Below are 18,466 nucleotides of genomic sequence, written 5' to 3' on the forward strand. Positions count from 1 at the left end.
TCCTTCGACGTGCGTCGCCCGCAGTAATGGGTAGAGTCTTCTGAATAACTAGGAGTCTGGGTGTGGGGTGGGACGCGGCGAGACGCGTCTTTGACCCGCGTTAATTGAAACCCCACGTTGACTACCTACTAATAGTAGGTCCTAGCTTACCCGCCATTTCGTCGAGCGCAATCACTGACAGTCACAACGAGTCGCTACTGTGAGAGTAAAATTTGAGCTTTTTTGACGACCTGAATCTAATAGTTTAAACATCTCAATGACCAGAATGTGTGATGCTTCATAATAATACACGCAATGGTAGTTGTTCTATTACGCCATGTTCGCAGTCCAATAAATGGGATCACCGATCCTGTCCCTAAAGCAATTCCATTTGCTATAAAACGCCAGATCCTTCAACTCCATGATAAAAGCAATGGTATGTGTGTGTGATGTAGATGCTTGCTCGTGATTCGCTTAATGATGAAAAAGATTAAAGCAGACAGCAATATTTACTCATTATCTGCTTGAGCTGGGGCGTCCATGCTCCATTCAGCCCAAGAGGCGTCGTAATCAAACGAGATCGACCCATCTCTAGGAGGTGAGCTCGGCATGATTGCGTCGGTGCTGAGAAGATTGCCAAACTCCAAGAGGGTGTCGTGGCTGCTTTCCAGTGCAGGCAAGTTACTGAGGTCCAACTCGCTGTCAAGGGTAAAGCCATTCGGTTCAGATAGCAGTTGATTAATTGTTCTCGAAATCGGGGTGTCAAAGACGTCGAATGCGTTCTGGTGGTTTCGAGGGCTGCGTCTGCGAGCTAGACTTACTGCACCTCCTCGTATTGAGCGTGGCGTCTTGGTCGGGGTAGCCTGCATGAGAGCGAGCTGGCTGGGCGAGGAGACAGAACGCACGGTGCGCAGAGATTTCGAGACACTTCTGGTGACTGGTCGATGGCTGGGCGTCGCACGAGTGGGAGTCTTGAAAGGTTCAGCAGCGGCCGCGGCCTTAGCGTTCGGAGGCGTGCTTGGACGGGCAATCGCAGGACTGCGGAAAAGGGCTTCCGGATCGTCGCATTCAAGGAGGCCATCCTGAGTGATGATTGGCATATTCTCCTTCTCAGTCGCAACGGCCTTGTTCTGGCGACACATATCATCGGTCAAGACAACGTTAACATCGACCGTGCTAAGGACCTTGGGTGTGCCTGGCTTTCTCGGTGAAGGGAACAAGAGCCGCTTAGTCGTACCCATGGCCTCATCTAGCTCGACGTCAATTGGGCTCCTAGCCGTGCCATCGCCGCTTGCAGCAGAGTGTGTCGACCCAGGCACAGATTGCGTATCCATAGCACTGCTCTCTGTAGCGAATGAGGCGCCCTGAGTCGCCGCAATCAAACCCTCGATTGCGGTGTTGGAAACACCGCTGGGGCCATACTTTGGCGAAGAAGGCTCAGGAGGACCCATTGCGTCTGTGTGAATATAGGCCTCGGACGTGGGATTGGGCATACCATCTGCCTTGGCTCGGCTCTTTTTAGAACGACCAGTTCCCCTCTTGCGGCGCTCTTGCCCCAGACGAGAGGCATCCTTGTCCCATCGCTCGCGAGGGCGGTGCGTTTTACATTTTGTCAGCCAGATACCGCAAGGGTTGCAGAGAAGCAGTTCTTGCCAATTGGTTTTGTCGTCCGTTGGACCAAGCCCCTTCTTGATGACACGATGCTGAGTCGGTTTCTCGTTTTCATCACGCTGCAGAATCTCGATGGCAGTAATGCGGCCAGGCTTTTCCGAGTATTCAACATACTCGGGAACTCCATCGCGATCCTGAACCCAGATCTTGCGCCACGTTGGAGTCTCAATGGCACCACAATTACTGCAGAATGGAGGCATCGTGCCATTCATGATGGCTTCTTCCAAGCGTTGCTTGATGGCGTGCTTCTTGACAATATTCTTGTTCGACCTGTTGTTGGGTGACGAAGGCGGAGGCAGAATCGGTTCACTGGGTGGCATGGTGGCCTCGGGCAGATTCGGCCTGCCTGCCCTCATGGCTGGGGCTGGGGGATCACTAGCCGGCACCATGTCCACGACGTCAGTCGACTGGCCGCGTCGAGGGTTGCGCAATTGGAAATGGGGCACCTCCTCTTCACAAACGACAGCTTGTGTGACGGGTGATGGGCCAGCGGGTTCGCTTGCAACCATGTTGGGCAGCATGAGCGGACCAGCAGAATGCGAACGAGCAAGGGGCTTCTTTGCGTTGAGCACTGGTGTCGTAGAGGCGGGTGGTTGGGACGATAGTCTCTGCCTGCCATCTACTGTAGGCTGAAGAACTGGCTCCGGGACGATTCTCTTGATTTCCTTCGCCTCCGTGGGGACCTCGTGAAAGTCTGCCATTGGCGTCGGAGGCTTCTCGGCAGCATCAGTTGTGGGCGGTGGCGTCGGAGCCATGCCAGGCGGTGATGGTACACGGTCCTTCTTGATAGGAGCGGTCGTTTGAGGTAGCTGCGCTGCGGTTTGTTTCAAGGGCGGCAGCTCAGGCGGTGTCTGCTGCCCTTGCGACTGTTGTGACGTGTTTGGATATGTCGTGTTGTAGCTGCAAATATGAACTAGATCCTGGCCCTGAGGTCCGTCCTGCATTTGGAACACCTGAATAGGAACACTTCTCGCAGGCTTGGCCTGCGTCTGGACCCTGCCTTTACGCGCGTGTGAGGAAGCCTTGTGAGCAGCGAGGTCTTGCTGAGGAGGTGGAAGAGATTCCTCGCCAAAAAGATCCATACCCTCCGATAGGTAACTGGCATCGTGCGGCATGTTGGACGGCGGCATGGGTGGTAGGACGGGGCTTGAGGGAGGAGGACTGGAGCGCAGAAAAGGAGTGGCACGTTGAACCGGGGGCGAGGAACCGATGTCAGGCGGGCTGTCCTCCGAGAAGGCGGGAGTAGGCGCAAGTGATTCCGGCGAGCGACCATCATCTTGTGGAGATAAGGGACTTCTAGCATCGGCATCGGCTGGTGCTGAATAGCTCATGGGCTTCTGCCCCAAGGTCGACTCACGCCTTATCTTGGAGGCACGACCTGGGAAGACAGGGCCATTAGGTACAGGAGTAGGAGCACGTGGCACTTCCTGAAGATGGCTTCCTGCAGCACCTTCATTGTTGGTAGCAACTGGACGAAAATTTCGTAATGAGCCTGAGGTGCTGGCGGCAACGCGTAGAGAATCCGAACCACCTGCAAACGGGTTGGGCTTGTCAATCTTGGTTGGTTTGGCACGCTTCTTCGCCGGGCCATCCTCTCCCTCGGTGCAGTCCTCATACCCCGACGTGTTGCCCTCGACAGGGTTTTTCCTCGGGCGTCCACGTGGACGGCCGGTAGGCTTTCGTTTTCGAGGTGCCCTGTTGGAGGCTCGACTGGAGGGGCGTGATGAGCCGCCCTGGTTGTCGGGGACGGTGCTGGGGTCGACTGGGATGGGAGCAACACGCTGTATGTCGTTGATGGTGTTGTGCATGGCTGGGCCGAACGAATCACGCCTGGCTAGAGTGGTGGGAGGCCCTTGTGACATGGCTGGCGAAGCGACTCTGGACACGTGCTGTGGCTGGCCAAGCTGTGGATTGGACTGAATAAAAGAATTCCACTCGGCGGCGCCGGTTGGGGTCATGGCCATGTCGAAGCTGTCTGTTTGCCATTGAGGCTTGGCAGATCCAGACAACCGGAGCTTCACCTCGAGCGTCTCCCTGTTGCCGCCGCTGAAGACACCGAGCAGGTTCTTCGTGACGCGTCCGGTGACAAGCTTGGGCTGCTGACCAGGGATGTCGCCGCGGACGAGGGAGTCGAGAGCCCATGAGAGCATCCCCTGGCCGACGAGAGGCGTATCGGGTTCGGAGTAGTCGACGGCGTAAATCGTGTAGTCGCAGTCCTGACCGGCAAGTTCGGGACTACAGTCTGAGACGGCCTGCACGCAGACGCGAAGGTCAATCACGCCGATAGAGGTGGTTTCGTCCAGGGCAATGGTTTGGACCTGGACGGTGTGGGGATATCGTGCGAGACAGTTGACTTTGGACTCCTTGTCAAATGTGTAGTGTACTTTTACTGCAGGTCGTGTGTTAGCACAGTGGTGAGCTGGGGGGCGAGGCGGCGGCGAGAAGACGTACAGCCCATGGGCCGGATCTGAACGCCATTGGCATCGGGCTCAGAGGGAGGCATCTGCTGCTGGGGAGCGGTGCCATCCCAACCGGCGCGCGCCGCGGATGCAGGCAGCGGCGAGGCCATGGCCGCTGAAGCTCGTGGGCAAAGCAAACAGCTGGCAAAATGGGCTAACGGGCGGCAATACGAGCGTTGGTTCGATGGAGTGAGGCGTGCGAGGTTTCGCGGTCGGCGGGTTCGTGGAAGAGGAGGAAGAAAATGGGCGGTGGTGGTTGTAGGGTTGCAGGGCGGTTGCGAGGCGACGCTGGTTGATAAAATGAGAGACCTGGAGAGAATTTGAAAATGGTAAGAGTGGTTCCCTGGTCAAATTGGGGAGGCGGGCGTTCTGTACGTGACGCGCCGAAGCGGAACGGGTTGGCCAGAGTCGCGTCCGCCGAAGTGGATCAAGGGCGGTAGGCAGGTACACAGGGCAGCGAGACAGGATCGTTTTGGCCGGAATTCAGGCGGGAGAGGAGGTTGAAAGGCAAGTCGAGACGAGGAAGAAGGAAGAGAAATCACAAGAACAAGAACAAGAACAGAAAGGGGAAGAGTGAAAAAAAAAACAAGATTGTGAGCAAGTGAAGATTGCTGCAGGGCGAAGAAGAAATGTTTTGGATGAAGCAAGTCAATGGTCTTGTGCTGGGGGCAGATTGCCATTGGCTGGCTCAGCTGGTACAAGACGACCGCTGGAGAGCCGCTGAAGACTGCTGAGCCACAGCCGTTGTGGCTGGAGCGCACGCAGAAGAAGAGTACACTGAGCAGCAAGAGGTGATAAGAAAGTAAAATAAAGTGAACAGAAAATGAACAGAAAAGGAAAAGAAAAAGGAAAAAAAGAGTTACCTTTTCGTCACGGATCAAGCGTGTTTGCACTCACAAGACGAGAAGTTGCCCCTTGGGTTGGAAGAAGACGAACCGGGTGGTGACGTGCTTATCGGCGGATTAGCGCCGAGACGGGAAGCGAGTTTGTCGTGGCAGGCTAATAAGTTAGGCCAAGCAAAACCAGCAACCAACTAGTAATAAAATGAGTACCTAGTGAAAGCCTTTGGCTGGGTCGGTTTGGGTGTTTGAACGTGTGTGTGTGCGTGTCGCTTGGGCCATTTGGTGGTGATGACGGTAGTACCTGGGGGTGGCCCGGGTGGCAGCTGCAGGCCCCGGACGGGGCGGCAAACACGCGATGCGAGAGAAACCTTTTTTTTTCGGCCTGCTGGAAGGACTGAGCGAGGCTGCAGATGTACCTTTTCACGCAGGATTCGCGTGCAGAGTGACCTGTGGGGACTTGATTGACCATTAGCATGTTGTACATTTGTGGGGCTTGCAGTTTTTAGTATGCTGCCATCTGCCTCTCCTCCCCAAGTTGGCATGCAAGAATAAAACCAAGACAAGCATCCAAGCCAAGCCATCAAGCCTGTACAAAGTACCGAGCATACATGAGAATGTAGGTGGCAAATGGTACTGGGAGGCCCGGCAAAGGCACTCTGGCGCCCCTTCAAGCTTTGTCTTGCCTCTCTCCCTTCCTTCCCTGTTCCTTCGCCCGCCAGAGCTCCGCTTATCTCTACCAGGCAACGAACCCGGTTGTCCTGCTCCGGAGGCCGGACAACCTTATGCCAGCCGGCACAGCGCGCAATCAAAAGCACATACCTGTGAGGTAACCTGACACTGATATGACACTTCACTCTTCTCGGCTTTTCGTCTGTCTGCCTGTCTGCCTGTCTGCCTGTCTGCCTGTCTGCCTTTTTTTGGTTCTCTTTCCTTTCTGCCTTTCTGCCTGGACAGTAGCTCGCTCTCACGCCAGCCTCGCGCTGCTTTCGTAATCACAATCTCTCGTCGTCGTTGTTTGTCACGCTGGCCAGGTGGAGGGCGTTTCTTTTGCGCACCCCAAGACGACCCTTTTTCTTTCTCGTGTTTGAGCGCCAAGTTTGGTCTCGAATTCGCTCCTTGAAAGAGGCGAGTTTCAATTCCCTCTTTTGCTGACGTTTCTCGGGGGGCTCTCTCCTCTTATACTTTTCCTCCCCCCCAGACTTGTACGTCTCCTCTTCGCCTTCTCTCCCGCCTGTTGTGAACGAGGCCATCACCAGCCCGTGACTCGTTCTTCCTCTCTCTCTCTCATTTATCCTGACGCCCCTCCCACCCTCACCGGCCATGACCCGTTTCATCTCAGCTCTGAAGCCATCTTCAGCACCTTTTTTTTTTTTTTTTTTTTTTTTTGCGCACTCGCTTGGCCTCCCACCTGCTGCCTCCGCCCCTCTCCCACCCTCCATCACACACGGCGCACCGTCGCTCACCCATTTGCGCCCGTTTTTTTCCCTAGCAGTCGCCGTAGCGCCTATGACAAATGAAGCTCCTATTTTGCGCCATTCTTAACCGTGATTATTATTTTCATGGTGTTGACGCCAACCCATCTACTTTCCCCACAGTATTACCAACACGCAACATTGAATTATGATACCATCGTCGCCTACCTTCATCATAAAACTGTGTTGCAATACAAACACATCTTCTTCGCTATAATTTAAGAAAGGCAGTTCTAGTATTGTATTCACGTCTGCTTCGTTGCGTCGCGCAATACCAATTTTGGTGCTGAATCGGTTCGAACCAGATGCACACATGGCTGCACTTACTTACTCAATGCTCCTGTGCATGTGTCCTATCAAAAAAAAAACAAAAAAAGGAAAGGATGACTGTTCAAGCCACGGAGATAATGTATGGGTACGTGCAGAATGTTTATGCCGTGCTTGTAATACTGTCCTTGTCGCATCTTTGAATAATGACAGCACTCTGTTGGTCTAGACCCAATCTGCGTGTGCTGTGCCGATCTTGATTTCAAAAACTACGAGGCCAGTGTCAAAATGAGACTTGGAGTTGCATTAAATTACATGGCCATTGCGCTCATTGTCGGACATTATACAATCTAGCAGTATTCAGAGTACGCAAGGTACTTTTATAAACTTGACGATACGACACGGCGCTGCCGCGTTGAGCAAATCAAGACGCAGCGAATCAAACATATGGATATCCTTGTAGATGAGTTCAGCAAGCACCCACGGCCGGAGAGCTCAAATATATTCAAATGAAAAAGTCTCTAAAACGCTAGTGTACACGTGGGCATCTTCATCTTCTTCTTGGCCGTCGTCGTCGTGCCATTTTACAGCTTGCTCGACGAGCTCGACTCGTCTTCCACCCACTTGGCCAAGCCTTTGCCGTCCGCGACGACCTTGCGGGTGAGAATCTCGTCCACAATCGTCGCGATGCCCTGGCGGCCGTTGCGCGACGCCACGACCTTGTCGGCCAGCTGCTTCGGCGTCAGCGTGCTGCTCTGCACAATCTCCTTGATCTCCCGCTCCGAGGGCACTCCCAGCAGCGGGTACGGGTAGTCGCTGTACGTGCGGTCCGAGAAGAGCCCCACCGTCTGCTTCTCGTTGAAGTCGAAGAACGGCTGGGCGACGTTGTCGCTCGCGGGGATGGCCTCGAGCGACTCGGGCTGCCACTTGGGCGTCTCCTTGCGTACCAGCAGCGCCGTCACGCCCTCGGAGAAGTCGTGGTGCTGCATGAACTTGGACGCGATCTGGTGCTCGCGCTCAAACGCTTCGGCAATGTCCCAGCGGCCGCCGACGCGCATCTGGCGGAGTGTGACGTGGACGGCGGTCGGGGAGCGCTTCTGGAGGGTGGCCAGCTGCTTCTGCGCCCAGGCCTCTGTCTCGCCCTTTTCTTGCTGCAGCGCGGCAATGATCTCGTTGAGGTTGTTCTTGTTGAAGCAGCGATCAATGGCACGGCGCGTCTCGCCGGCCAGCGCCATGGGTTGGTCGTGCGGCAGACCCGTGGCGAACTCCTCGAGCGTCTCGTTGATGAGCTGCAAACGCTGCGCGAGGCTGTCATCGTCGCGGAAGCGCAGCTCGGCGAGGCGCGCCTCCAGGTCCGGCAGGCTGGTCGAGTGCAGGTAGTGCGTGGCGATGCCGCTGTAGAAGACGTTGGCGCCGGTGAGGCGGTCGCTGGTGAGGGCCAGGTACGTGCCGACGGCGCCGTTCATGCGCGGGAGGAAGAAGGACGCGCCGACGTCGGGGAAGAAGCCAATCGTGGTCTCGGGCATGGCGAAGACGGTCTTTTCCGTGGCGACGCGGAACGGCGCGTGGATGCTGAGGCCGACGCCGCCGCCCATGGTGATGCCGTCCATGAAGGAGATGTACGGCTTCTGGTAGGTCGCGATATAGTGGTCGAGCTTGTACTCGAGCGCAAAGTAGTCGGCCGACCGCTTCCAGCCGTCGGCGCTCTCCAGGTTCCACTGAGCCAGCGCGGCGACGTCGCCGCCGGCGCAGAGGGCCTTTTCGCCCGCTCCCTTCATAATTACGACGTTGGCCAGGTCCGACTTTTCCCACTCCACCATGCGCGGCACAATCTTGCGCACCATGGATCCGTTGAGCGAGTTGAGCTTCTTGGGGCGGTTGAGGAGGATCGTCCGCAGGCCGTACTTGTTCTGGAACACGACGTCGTCGACTTCGTCACCGGGCAGCTCCTTGATCTCCTGAGCTTCGGTCGAGAGCTGGCCGGGGGCCGTTTAGCGGGAGCCAATGGATGGATACGGGAGCGAGGCATACCTGTCTGGCTCCAAAGGGAGCGGATCGTGCTCGTTGCGCCATGGCGAATGTGGTGGTATACGCTGACGTGTTGGTAGCTCTTCCGGCACGGAGAGCAATCGATCGGAAAGACATGGCCGGGAGAGAGAAAAGCCAAAACCTAATTGAGGAGTCGAGTAGTCCCCTCCTTTATCGGGCGTGTGTGTATGTGTCAGCCGGGCTAAACGGTCGGCCGAGGTTGAGAGGTGATCCGTCTGTGGGCAGCGGCAAGATCAGACGTTCCGGTATCCTTCTCTGCAAAGGCACTCTCCTCTTCTCCGCGCAGGCTTGAAGGTCGCTGCTCTCCACTAGAAAAATTAGCCCGAGGGTAGCAGAGGTTTGCCGTATGGCCGGGATTTCTGGCCTGCCAGGATTGTCCAGAGTGGGTGCTTTGGTAGTTGAACCTTCGGTGGAGCTACTTTTGGTGGCTGTCAGCCAATCAGGATGCTTGGGCCGCCCGCGTACTCAAATCTGTGAGTTTTTGAACATTGGTGGGAGGCAGCACCGCCATAAGCTTCGTCTAGTCCTCTTGAATCAATTCTCTTTCGCTGCAATCGACACCGCATCTATACATCACCATGGCGGACACAAAGCCTATCGAGTATGAGATTCTCGGAAACACTGGCGCATGCCTCTCTCGCGTTTCCCTACTAACTCGTCGTCTCTAGGGAGCTTCTCACCAAGCCGCGCAACGAGCTCACGTACGCGAGAACCACGACCCCCCAACGCAACCGAGCCCTTCGCATACTAACAGGCGCATCTCTGTAGGGAGTACGAAATCGCGCAGCTCGAAGAGCACGAATTCTCTGCTGGCCCGCTCTCCATCCTCCAGACCGCGGTGCGCTCGCACGTCCAGGTCCTCATCTCCATCCGCAACAACCGCAAGCTGCTCGCCCGCGTCAAGGCCTTTGACCGCCACTGCAACATGGTCCTCGAGAACGTCAAGGAGATGTGGACGGAGACGCCGCGGCTGGCCGATGGCAAAAAGGGCCGGCCCGTCAACAAGGACCGCTTCATTAGCAAGATGTGCGTCGTCGCCTCCCCCGCCTCACGTGCGACCTTTCCGCTGTGATTGCTAACGTGTTCATTTTGTCATGGCCAGGTTCTTGAGAGGTGATAGCGTTATCCTGGTGCTGCTAAGCTAGAGTGGACAAATATCAACGGGCATATTGATTTTTATGGGCTTCTTCTATACCGCGTGGGCTTTGATTGTGTTTACATTGATCTTGGGATGGGCTCTGGTTGGTTCCATGTACAGTCTTTTTGGCGAGACTCACAGGACAATTTAGGCGTTAAAAATAACGATCTCGATTACGATTCCAAGTTCACGTGCCACTGACTCTGCGATAAGAAACAATTCTGCCCCGGACCGCATAAATACATTGATTGCCCTAGGCACCCGCCAATCCCTGGAAGAAGCACGCCAGACCCCAGGCACCAGGGTCGGGAACCTCTTCGTAACCGCTACCGCCAACATACACGGAGCGGCCGAGACTCGCCTTCATGCCCTTTGTCGCGTCGGCCGCGGCGTGCGATGCTTGCGCGGCCTGCGTAACGTCGCCCGAGCCGGCGAGCGTCTCGACAAACGGATACAGCGCGTCAATGAGCGTGCGGTCGCCAGGGCGCGCCGGGGTGTACCGGGACAGGGCATCGCAGCTCTGCTTCAGCGCCGTGGCCCAGAGACGGGGGGAAGCCTCTCCAGGCGAGAGTGTGCGGAGCGCGTGCACAAGGGCGTTGAGGAAGATGGCGTAGAGAGCGCCAGAGGTGCCGTCCATGGTGTTTTCCACCACTGGGACGATTCCGGCGACGTCAATGACCAGGTCGCCAGTAAGCGAGTGTTCTTCAAGGTGTTTTAAAACGGCTAGTTGGTTGTCAGTATAGTAAGTAGATTTAGCTACGGCGAGCAGCGAATGCCAGCACTTACCCTCCGCGCCGCGCTTGAGGCCGATGCCACAATCACCATCGCCAACCACGGTATCATATCTCGTCACGTCCGGTTCCGCCGCGATGACCTTGTTGAGTGCCGCTGTAAGCGCGCCCTTGGCCGCCGTCGAGTCATACTTCAACCCGCTCGGCTGGACTTCCTGCGCAGCTGCAGCGACGTCGTCTCCCGCCGCCTCCTCGCCGCGCCCCGCCGCCGCCTCCCACGTCGTCTTCTGGACCGGTGCCGCCCAGCCCGTGACCTCGCTCGGCGCATCCAGCAGCTCGACCATGTTCGGCGCACCCGGGATGCTCGTGTTGACCACGTTGAGCAGCGAGATGCTGAAGCCCATGCCGTTGAGGCTGGTCATAAACGTGCCCGCAATCACGCGCACGGGGCGGATGTTGTGCTTGCTGCGCAGCTGCGAGACGACCTCGGCCGTGATGCCGCCCATCTCGAGGACGCTCACACCCCCGAGGTTGTTGACCAGCAGCACGACCTCGTTGGAGTTGACGGTCAGGAACGCGCGGTCCTTGTCGCCCTGGTCGAGCAGCTGCACGAGCATCTTGGAGACGAGCGCCGGCAGCTCGAGGCGTGCCTTTTCGCACCCGGCCTCGTTGTGGATGCCCATGCCGATCTCGACTTCACCGCGGGCCAGGCCCGAAGCCCCCGAAGCCTCGTCCGCCGCGCGGCCGGGCACGTGGACGTGCTCCAGGCTGGCGCCGACGCTGACGATGTTGTCCGCCGCCAGCCGGGCGACCTTGGCCACGTCGTCGAGGGTCGCGCCGCGGGCGGCCAGCGCGCCCGCAATCTTGAGCACCAGCACCGTGCCCGCGATGCCGCGCCTGCCCACCTTGCCGGCCTGCGCCCGCCCGACGCCGACATCGTCGCCGACGACGACCATCTCGGCCGCGACGCCCGCCGCCCTCGCCTTCTCCACGGCCATGCCAAAGTTGAGGATGTCACCCGTGTAGTTCATGACGACGACCAGCACGCCGCGCGAAGAGTCCACGCGCGCCGTGATGCCCCGCCGCACCTGCTCGGCCGACGGGCTCGCAAAGATGGTGCCCGCGACGGCGGCCGAGAGCATGCCCGGCCCCACCATGCCGGCGAACGAGGGCTCGTGACCGGAGCCGCCGCCGGCGAGGAGCGCGACCTGCGGGGAGGCATGCGATGAGGCCCGGCGGTAGACAATCTTGTGCTCGGCATCGAGAGCGACGTTGGGGTTGGTGAGCGTGAGACTGTGTAGCGCCGCGTGGACGAGCTGCGTGGCGTCGTTGATGAAGTGCCGGGACGACATGGTTTGGGGATTGGTGCCGGCTGATAGCCGTTGTGTCTGTGAGGCGGAGAGTAGAGTCGGGAATGGAGAAGAGAGATGTAGCTGATCGAGCTACGATAAAAAGTGCAACAGGATCAAGGGCAGATATGTGTGCAAGTCGGGGCTGGAAAGAGGAGCTCGAGTTCAAGTATTGAGAAGATGGGGGCAAGGTGGGGGGTTTGGGAGACGGCCACAGGCTTCTTATGCGGGGTGAGCGGGATGAGCTGATATTGGCACTCTACCGGCGTGGGGGATCTCTCGGTCAAAAGGATATTAAAAATGACTACGGGAAAATGGGTACTGTCTTGTCTGTAAACAAAAGAATAATGACAGAAATCATTAAATTAGCTATGTTTGTTCCAACCTCGTAACTCCCAAACCGTGCTCTCCAGGTCCCGCAACTTGCATAGCAGCGTGTCTCGGCAGTCATGTCTCTCGAGATATTCAACGCCGCCTCCTTGCCCTTGACTCCTTTTTTACACTATGTACAAGAAAAAAACGTAGCAAAAGAACAAAAGGATCGCGTATCACAGTGCCGGAAAAGTCCGCATCTGCCCAATAATCATGGATATAAAACAACATGACAGTGACGAAAAAACAAACGAATGAGACACAGGACAATCATTCCCTACACGGCCATTATGCAAAGGAAAAGACATCGCTGGTGACAAAAAAGCTGCCAGCTAGGATGCCGGCAGCAATGAGAATCGTGAGAATGGCGGCGCCAGCTCGGTCGCCTCCAGTGATGGCTCGGGGCTCCGGTAGGGGTTGGGCTTGGGAACTGCCCGCACCGGCGTTGCCCTTGGACGTACCACGATCCTGTCCTGTAGCCGGAGCCTTGACGTTGGGGAGCAAGGTGTAGAAGACGGCTGCAAGGGCGTCCATCTGTGGGCCAACACCCATTAAGCCGTCATTTGTACCATTGAGCCAAGAGAAGCCACATCCTGTACCATCAGGACCGGGATATTTGGGGCCATTGGGGCCGTTGCAGACCTTGATGGCGTCTTGAGCGGCAGTGCTGATGAGCTTGGTGATGGAGTCGGTGGTCCAGGGACATAGTTTGGCGGCAGCGGCGAGGAAGCGAATCAGGTAGCCCTTGAAGCTGACCATGTTCTGGTCACAGGTGTGAACAGTCTCGCAAGCCGGCTCGTACATGATGCCGTCCTTGAAGAATGTCCGCTCGGTGTAGTTGAGGATGCCGTTGACGTGGCCCTTCCAAGTATCGCTCTTGTTGTAATCGTACATGGCGGCGGCGCCCTGGAGCCAGACACCGGCGTTGTAGGTAAATTGGACTTGGTGGATGTTCTTGCAACTCTTGGTAGCGTCGTCAACTTCGATACCGTCGTAGATGATGTAGTCCTGGGTAATGAGGCCCTCTTTAACCTCCCAATCAAAAATCTTTTGGGCCCATTCGCCGTACGTAGCATTGCCGGTGTAACGGGCGAGACGAGCGGCAATGTTGAAGAAGCAACCGTTGGAGATGCTGTTCTTGTAAGCCCAGCCGTTGAGGAAGGAGTAGACCTGCCAGCGTAGACCGCCACCACAGAGCCCATTTTCTTCCTCCCAACGAACAGCATATTCGTTAAAGACGGCCTGAACACCGGCGAGCCATTGGGGCGTGTCGGACGGTGGGTTAGGGAAAACAGCTTCGGCAGCCATCATGGAAGTAAGGGCCCAGAAGCCTTGGTCGTCGTTACCCATAGCGTTGGTCTGGTTGACAGGAAGGTAGTCGCCCTTGGGGGTAATTTGGTGCATCATGCCCTCCATAGTCACAGCATTGTACGACGCATCTCCAGTGTAGTACCAGTAGTCGATTAAATGGCCAAACATGCCACCAGCCTCCCACCCTGATTGCGATAATGTTAGCAGCTTGTTTGTCGGGCGCAGCGCGCAGGGTGTCAATGTCAGGAAGCGCCTCGCAACATACAGTAGTACGGCCCCGGTAGAAGACCAGGGATACCGCCAGTCTGGTTTCCGTTGTAGAATTTCATCAAGCCATAGGCGAGGGTGCTAGCGGTGCTTTTGACGGCACCTATCGAAACAAAGAGTGCTGGGTTAGCCATCGAGAGATGATTGGTGCCGAGGGCGGTGGATTGATTTTGCGCGAAGACGTACTCTCGCTGGACAGGTCGAGGGTGACCTGGGCGGCCGACGCCGTGGCCGATAGCCCAAGAAGGGTCTGGACGATCGCGGAAGCCTTCATGGTGATTGGAGGATGGCGAGGCAGACCTCTATCGGGGCGCGTCGAGGTGGACGATGATGGTATTTGCCGGTCGCGTGGTCGGGATGCAGGGATATAAGGAAGCGAGCGACTAGCAGGAGACACAACAGGCCGTTCACGTCATGCGCTGAGGAACGAGGAGCAGAAATGAGCTGAGAAGCGTAGGCGCATAAAACGGGAGGGGCGGCGTCGAAGGGTAAACAGCGAATGTAGTTGACAGAGGCGGTCGTGGAGGAAGAGGAGAAGAAAATTCACATAGACAAAAAAAGGGACTCGAGGTAAAAGGTAGGCATGCAAGAGGAGGGATCGCTACGACTAAACGGAAGGTTTTGCGCCGGAGTTGTCGTCGTTCGCCCTGCTCTGCTCCTCACAGTGGGTGGGAGGAGGGTGGGCTGCCGCCTCTACTTGCTTTAGTAACAACACCAAGAATGGCTCGCTGGCTCGCTGGCTCGCCATTACGAAGAGGTACACGAATTCTGCCGAGGAATGCTACACACGATCAAGTCACTAAAGGGTACACGCCAATCATCACCATCCCAGCGCGGGGCCACAAGACACAGTTGGGACTGGAGCATACCACCCTGGCGCGGACTTGTGGATTTTTCTGGATGCGCTAGCCAGCCCGAGCATAATTGGGCTGATGTATGGATACTGAGACTGAGTACGAGTAAACTGGTCATCCGGAGCCATTTTTCTTCTCCTTGTCCACGCGTCGTGGCGTGGCGTCACTGTCTTTTGCGCCTACAGAGTCGTTGGCGTTGTCGTCGTCGTTGATGCCGACGCGGCGAGCGGGGGATACACCGGCGTCGATTCTTAGCTGCCCGTCTTGTCTTGTCTGGGCGATCTGACGAAACATCTTGGCGACGATTTGCCTAGACAATCGTTCCCCTGAACACGCCCGCAGTCACCCACACAACGTCTAGGGGAGTGATGCTGGCCAAGCGCCCAAATACGACTTGGCCTGTGGCGCATCGCCGCCTCGCGCTCTTACGCCGTAGTTTGATTACGAGCCACAGCAGGGCACTGTCCATTGTAAATGCCCCTATTCCGACCTGATAGACACGACTTCATCTAGGCCGTAGTATCCGAGTCCATGACGTCGCCAGTTTCTACCTTCTGGCTAGCGTAGCGACCAAGGCACATCAAAGTTACCGTATGCAGTAGCCATACTCACGGGCAGGCGAAGCTGGTCGTGTGTTGGGAGGAAAAGGGGATAAAGGAAACTAGTTACTGGTACTAATCAATGAACGCTTGGCACGGCTCTGGAAGCCCGGCTTGGCTGCAAGTGGCGCACACCTGACAGCCAGACAGCAACTCGCGGCGGCGACATTCCATTTGGGCGTTCTACTAGCGGCCACAATTAGGCTCCCCTCCCCACCGCATTTCGAATGACGAAGGAGACAAGGAGAGGCGTGACAGTTTTAGAAATCCCAACTCGGTGGACAACACGGAGTAAGCAGGCCGCAGGCAAGTAGGGGACCGGCACGGAGGGGCCGGTGGAACTCGCTACCAAATTACTACCCGCAGTTGATCTGGCTGCGCCACCATTCTCGTGTTGCGGGTGCTAAACTACCAGTGGTAATGTCTTCAAGTCAGTGTCATGCCTATGGGTGAGGCGAGAACATTGAGACTCATTGGTTACCGATACTGGCAATCATGATGGGGTCTCTGCCCGGTATCATTGCTCGTCACATTGAGAAGCGAGCAGTTCGTGGCGCAGCATATTAATTAAACCGATCGATCATGCGGACCTGACAGCGGATAGCCCACTGTTGGTACCTGCATGGCTCCCTGGTGTTTGATCGTGTGAAACCATGCCAAGGCACAGGGCTGTATCTTGCGGTAGATTTCTAGCGAGTGCACATCAACAGCATAGACGAGATCCCCACCCAGATGCAACAGCGAGCATGGTGCATGTTCCAATGTTGAACATTGTGTGCTTCCCAAGCTTTTATCGATGTTTTGTTTCGGTGGCCTGATTCCTGGTTTCCACCCAATAACTGAGAGAACCCTACCGTGTGGTGCTACGCTTGAGGGGCGTTGGGACTGGTACATCTCCATTTGCTACAATTCATCTGTGACCGTTAATCTGAAATAACAAGTGAATCAATGAGATCACTGCATATCATTTTTTTTTCGCTGTAGTGAGCCGGGCTTGCTGATCTCGCTTGGGGGGGGCTACGCCAAGCAAGCTGTAGAGACCTCCAGCAACAGAAGCTTACCAATGTCCGAGAAGCTTCCGTCTTATGGATTCGCATAGATTCAATGGTAGGCGTGTGCGAGTTTAATCAAAACGATTAAGAGCTTCACATAGTTGAGAGCCGATTTCCCGAGGTAGGGTGCCGTACTAGTGGTACACAAGTCAATTAATTGGTTGATCAAAGTGATGAGCTGAATCTGTGGTACTCTACATAGATCTACACAAGTCTATATCCTTTAGGAGCGAAACTATTTCAAAAGATGTGCAAACTTGTCCTCTATTCGTTTGCGGCCGGCTGCCATGCCCTCTAGCACGTCCTCGTCACTAATGGTAGTCAGCGTCGTCACGTCCACCGTTCGCCTTTCAAGCGTCTTCACCGCGACGTAGCAGCCTTTGGTCTCGACGGTGCCCCGGACGGCATCCTGCACAAAGTCCGCCCACCCCTGGTAGGACACCTTGGAAGCCTGCGTCCACGTCAGGACCATGCTGAAGCAGTGCGGCATGGCCTCCCACTGCTCCCACACCACGGGGACGCCCTGGCGCGCCATCCGGCGCGCGACCGTCTTGGCCTCGTCGGTGAGGAGCTCCTCGCCGCAGACGAAGAAGACGGGCGGCGCGCCCTCCCACGAGGCCGCCGCCATGGGCGACACGAGCGGGTGCGCCAGCGCGCTGCCCTCGCAGTAGAGGTGCACGCGCGGCGGGTCCGCCGGCCACGCGGAGCACGGCGGGGACGTCACGGGCGACAGGTTCGGCCGCGGCAGGTAGTCGTACTGGAGGAACGCCTCGGACCACTGCATGCTGCGGGTGAGGTCGAGCGACGGCGAGTTGAGGCTCACGCCCGCGGGCAGCGGCACGGGCACGTCCCTGCCGTGAAAGCGCACCGTCGGCGTCGTGCCCGCGGCGGAGCGGTGCAGCTGCAGCAGGAGTTGCAGCAGAGACATGCTGATGTTGCCGCCCGCCGAGTCGCCCGCCACGATGAGCGACGACGCGGGGACGGCGTCGTGCCAGGCGCCGGGCGGCGGGTGCAGAAGCGACAGGTACGCGACAAAGGCGTCGAGCAGCGCCGAGGGGAAGGGGCCCTGCGGCGCGAGACGGTACCGCACCGAGAACACGCGGCTCTTTGCGTACCCGGCGTACGCGAGCGCGACGGGGCGCGTCGACACGGGGTCCAGCAGATAGTTGGCGCCGCCGTGCACGTACAGGATCGTGGTGCCCGTCTCCGCCGCCTCGCGCGTCAGGCTGTCAAACTTGGCCCTCTCGCTCAGCTCCGCGGGCTCCGCCGCCCACGACGACACGCCGTGACGGACGCCCACCCACTCGCCGCCGACGTCCTGCAGCGGCGGCGTGGCGTAGCGTTCGCCGCCGGAGCCGAGGGCCGCGACGGCGCCGCACACCTGCCGCCGGACGTCGTCCTCGGGCGGCGCGGGCAGCGTGGCGCGGGCGACCCAGATCCGGCCGCGGGCGCCCGCGTCGCGCATGAAGAGCGCCTGCTGCGCGCTGATGGTCGACGGCGGCGCGTTGCCCAAAAAGTCCCGGAGCGTGGTGACGGCCAGCTCGGTGCGGAGGTCCCACTTGCGCGCCGTGGGGCTGAGCGAGAGCAGCCAGGAGAGCACGGTCCCGAGCACGAGGGGAATCTTGGAGACGACCAGCCGGATGGTGCTTGTTACCGACGGCATCTTGGCAATGCCCGAGTTGTACTGTTGTGGTTACTTGCTTGGTGGAGGTGGGAGAGAGGCTGGGGCATAATTAGTACACCACGGAAGCTTGCCTGGCCGAGTGATGTTGGGTAGCCGGGGGTGACAGTGGGCATGAGAGCGTTCGCCTAATATGGCCGTTTGGAACTTTGGATCGTAGCTAGCATGGCAGAAGGGGTCTAGCTCATTCTCGAATGTTGAAATTCAATCTATTATTCCCAATAGATAATCTTTGCTCTGTTTGGCAACTTGGGCTACGTTACCCCATGCACGGCGATTTGCGCTTTGGCCGTGACGTTGCTGTCGTGTAACCATGGTGCAGAGCTTAATTCATAGGTATAGCATCTATTATTTATTCTCTTATGTAATTTGT

General features: G+C 57.2%; 6 protein-coding genes across 6 annotated transcripts; 1 reads left to right on the forward strand and 5 right to left on the reverse strand.

Moving 5' to 3' along the window:
* Nucleotides 1-488: 488 nt before the first annotated feature.
* On the reverse strand, nt 489-4,219 carry V2A60_010051 (uncharacterized protein; the record flags this gene model as incomplete). The annotated part of the gene is made up of 2 exons (XM_083261312.1): nt 489-4,039; nt 4,102-4,219. The coding sequence occupies 2 exons, from the start codon at nt 4,217-4,219 to the stop codon at nt 489-491; spliced, it is 3,669 nt and encodes a 1,222-aa protein (XP_083117438.1).
* Nucleotides 4,220-7,274: 3,055 nt separating this feature from the next.
* Nucleotides 7,275-8,835, reverse strand: V2A60_010052 (mitochondrial 37S ribosomal protein mS47; the record flags this gene model as incomplete). The annotated part of the gene is made up of 2 exons (XM_083261313.1): nt 7,275-8,666; nt 8,722-8,835. The coding sequence occupies 2 exons, from the start codon at nt 8,833-8,835 to the stop codon at nt 7,275-7,277; spliced, it is 1,506 nt and encodes a 501-aa protein (XP_083117439.1).
* Nucleotides 8,836-9,317: 482 nt separating this feature from the next.
* On the forward strand, nt 9,318-9,811 carry V2A60_010053 (mRNA splicing protein SMD2; the record flags this gene model as incomplete). The annotated part of the gene is made up of 3 exons (XM_083261314.1): nt 9,318-9,340; nt 9,408-9,440; nt 9,508-9,811. 3 exons carry the CDS (start codon nt 9,318-9,320, stop codon nt 9,809-9,811), a joined length of 360 nt encoding a protein of 119 aa, XP_083117440.1.
* A 319-nt stretch (nt 9,812-10,130) lies between these two features.
* V2A60_010054 (Dak1 domain-containing protein) lies at nt 10,131-11,960 on the reverse strand (the record flags this gene model as incomplete). The annotated part of the gene is made up of 2 exons (XM_083261315.1): nt 10,131-10,600; nt 10,664-11,960. The coding sequence occupies 2 exons, from the start codon at nt 11,958-11,960 to the stop codon at nt 10,131-10,133; spliced, it is 1,767 nt and encodes a 588-aa protein (XP_083117441.1).
* Nucleotides 11,961-12,617: 657 nt separating this feature from the next.
* On the reverse strand, nt 12,618-14,181 carry V2A60_010055 (glycoside hydrolase; the record flags this gene model as incomplete). The annotated part of the gene is made up of 3 exons (XM_083261316.1): nt 12,618-13,825; nt 13,906-14,010; nt 14,094-14,181. 3 exons carry the CDS (start codon nt 14,179-14,181, stop codon nt 12,618-12,620), a joined length of 1,401 nt encoding a protein of 466 aa, XP_083117442.1.
* Nucleotides 14,182-16,647: 2,466 nt separating this feature from the next.
* Nucleotides 16,648-18,075, reverse strand: V2A60_010056 (uncharacterized protein; the record flags this gene model as incomplete). Its single annotated transcript, XM_083261317.1, has 1 exon — nt 16,648-18,075. The coding sequence occupies one exon, from the start codon at nt 18,073-18,075 to the stop codon at nt 16,648-16,650; it is 1,428 nt and encodes a 475-aa protein (XP_083117443.1).
* Nucleotides 18,076-18,466: the final 391 nt, after the last annotated feature.

Source organism: Cordyceps javanica, chromosome 7, assembly GCF_051103115.1.
Source record: "Cordyceps javanica chromosome 7, complete sequence".
NCBI classification, from domain to species: domain Eukaryota; kingdom Fungi; phylum Ascomycota; class Sordariomycetes; order Hypocreales; family Cordycipitaceae; genus Cordyceps; species Cordyceps javanica.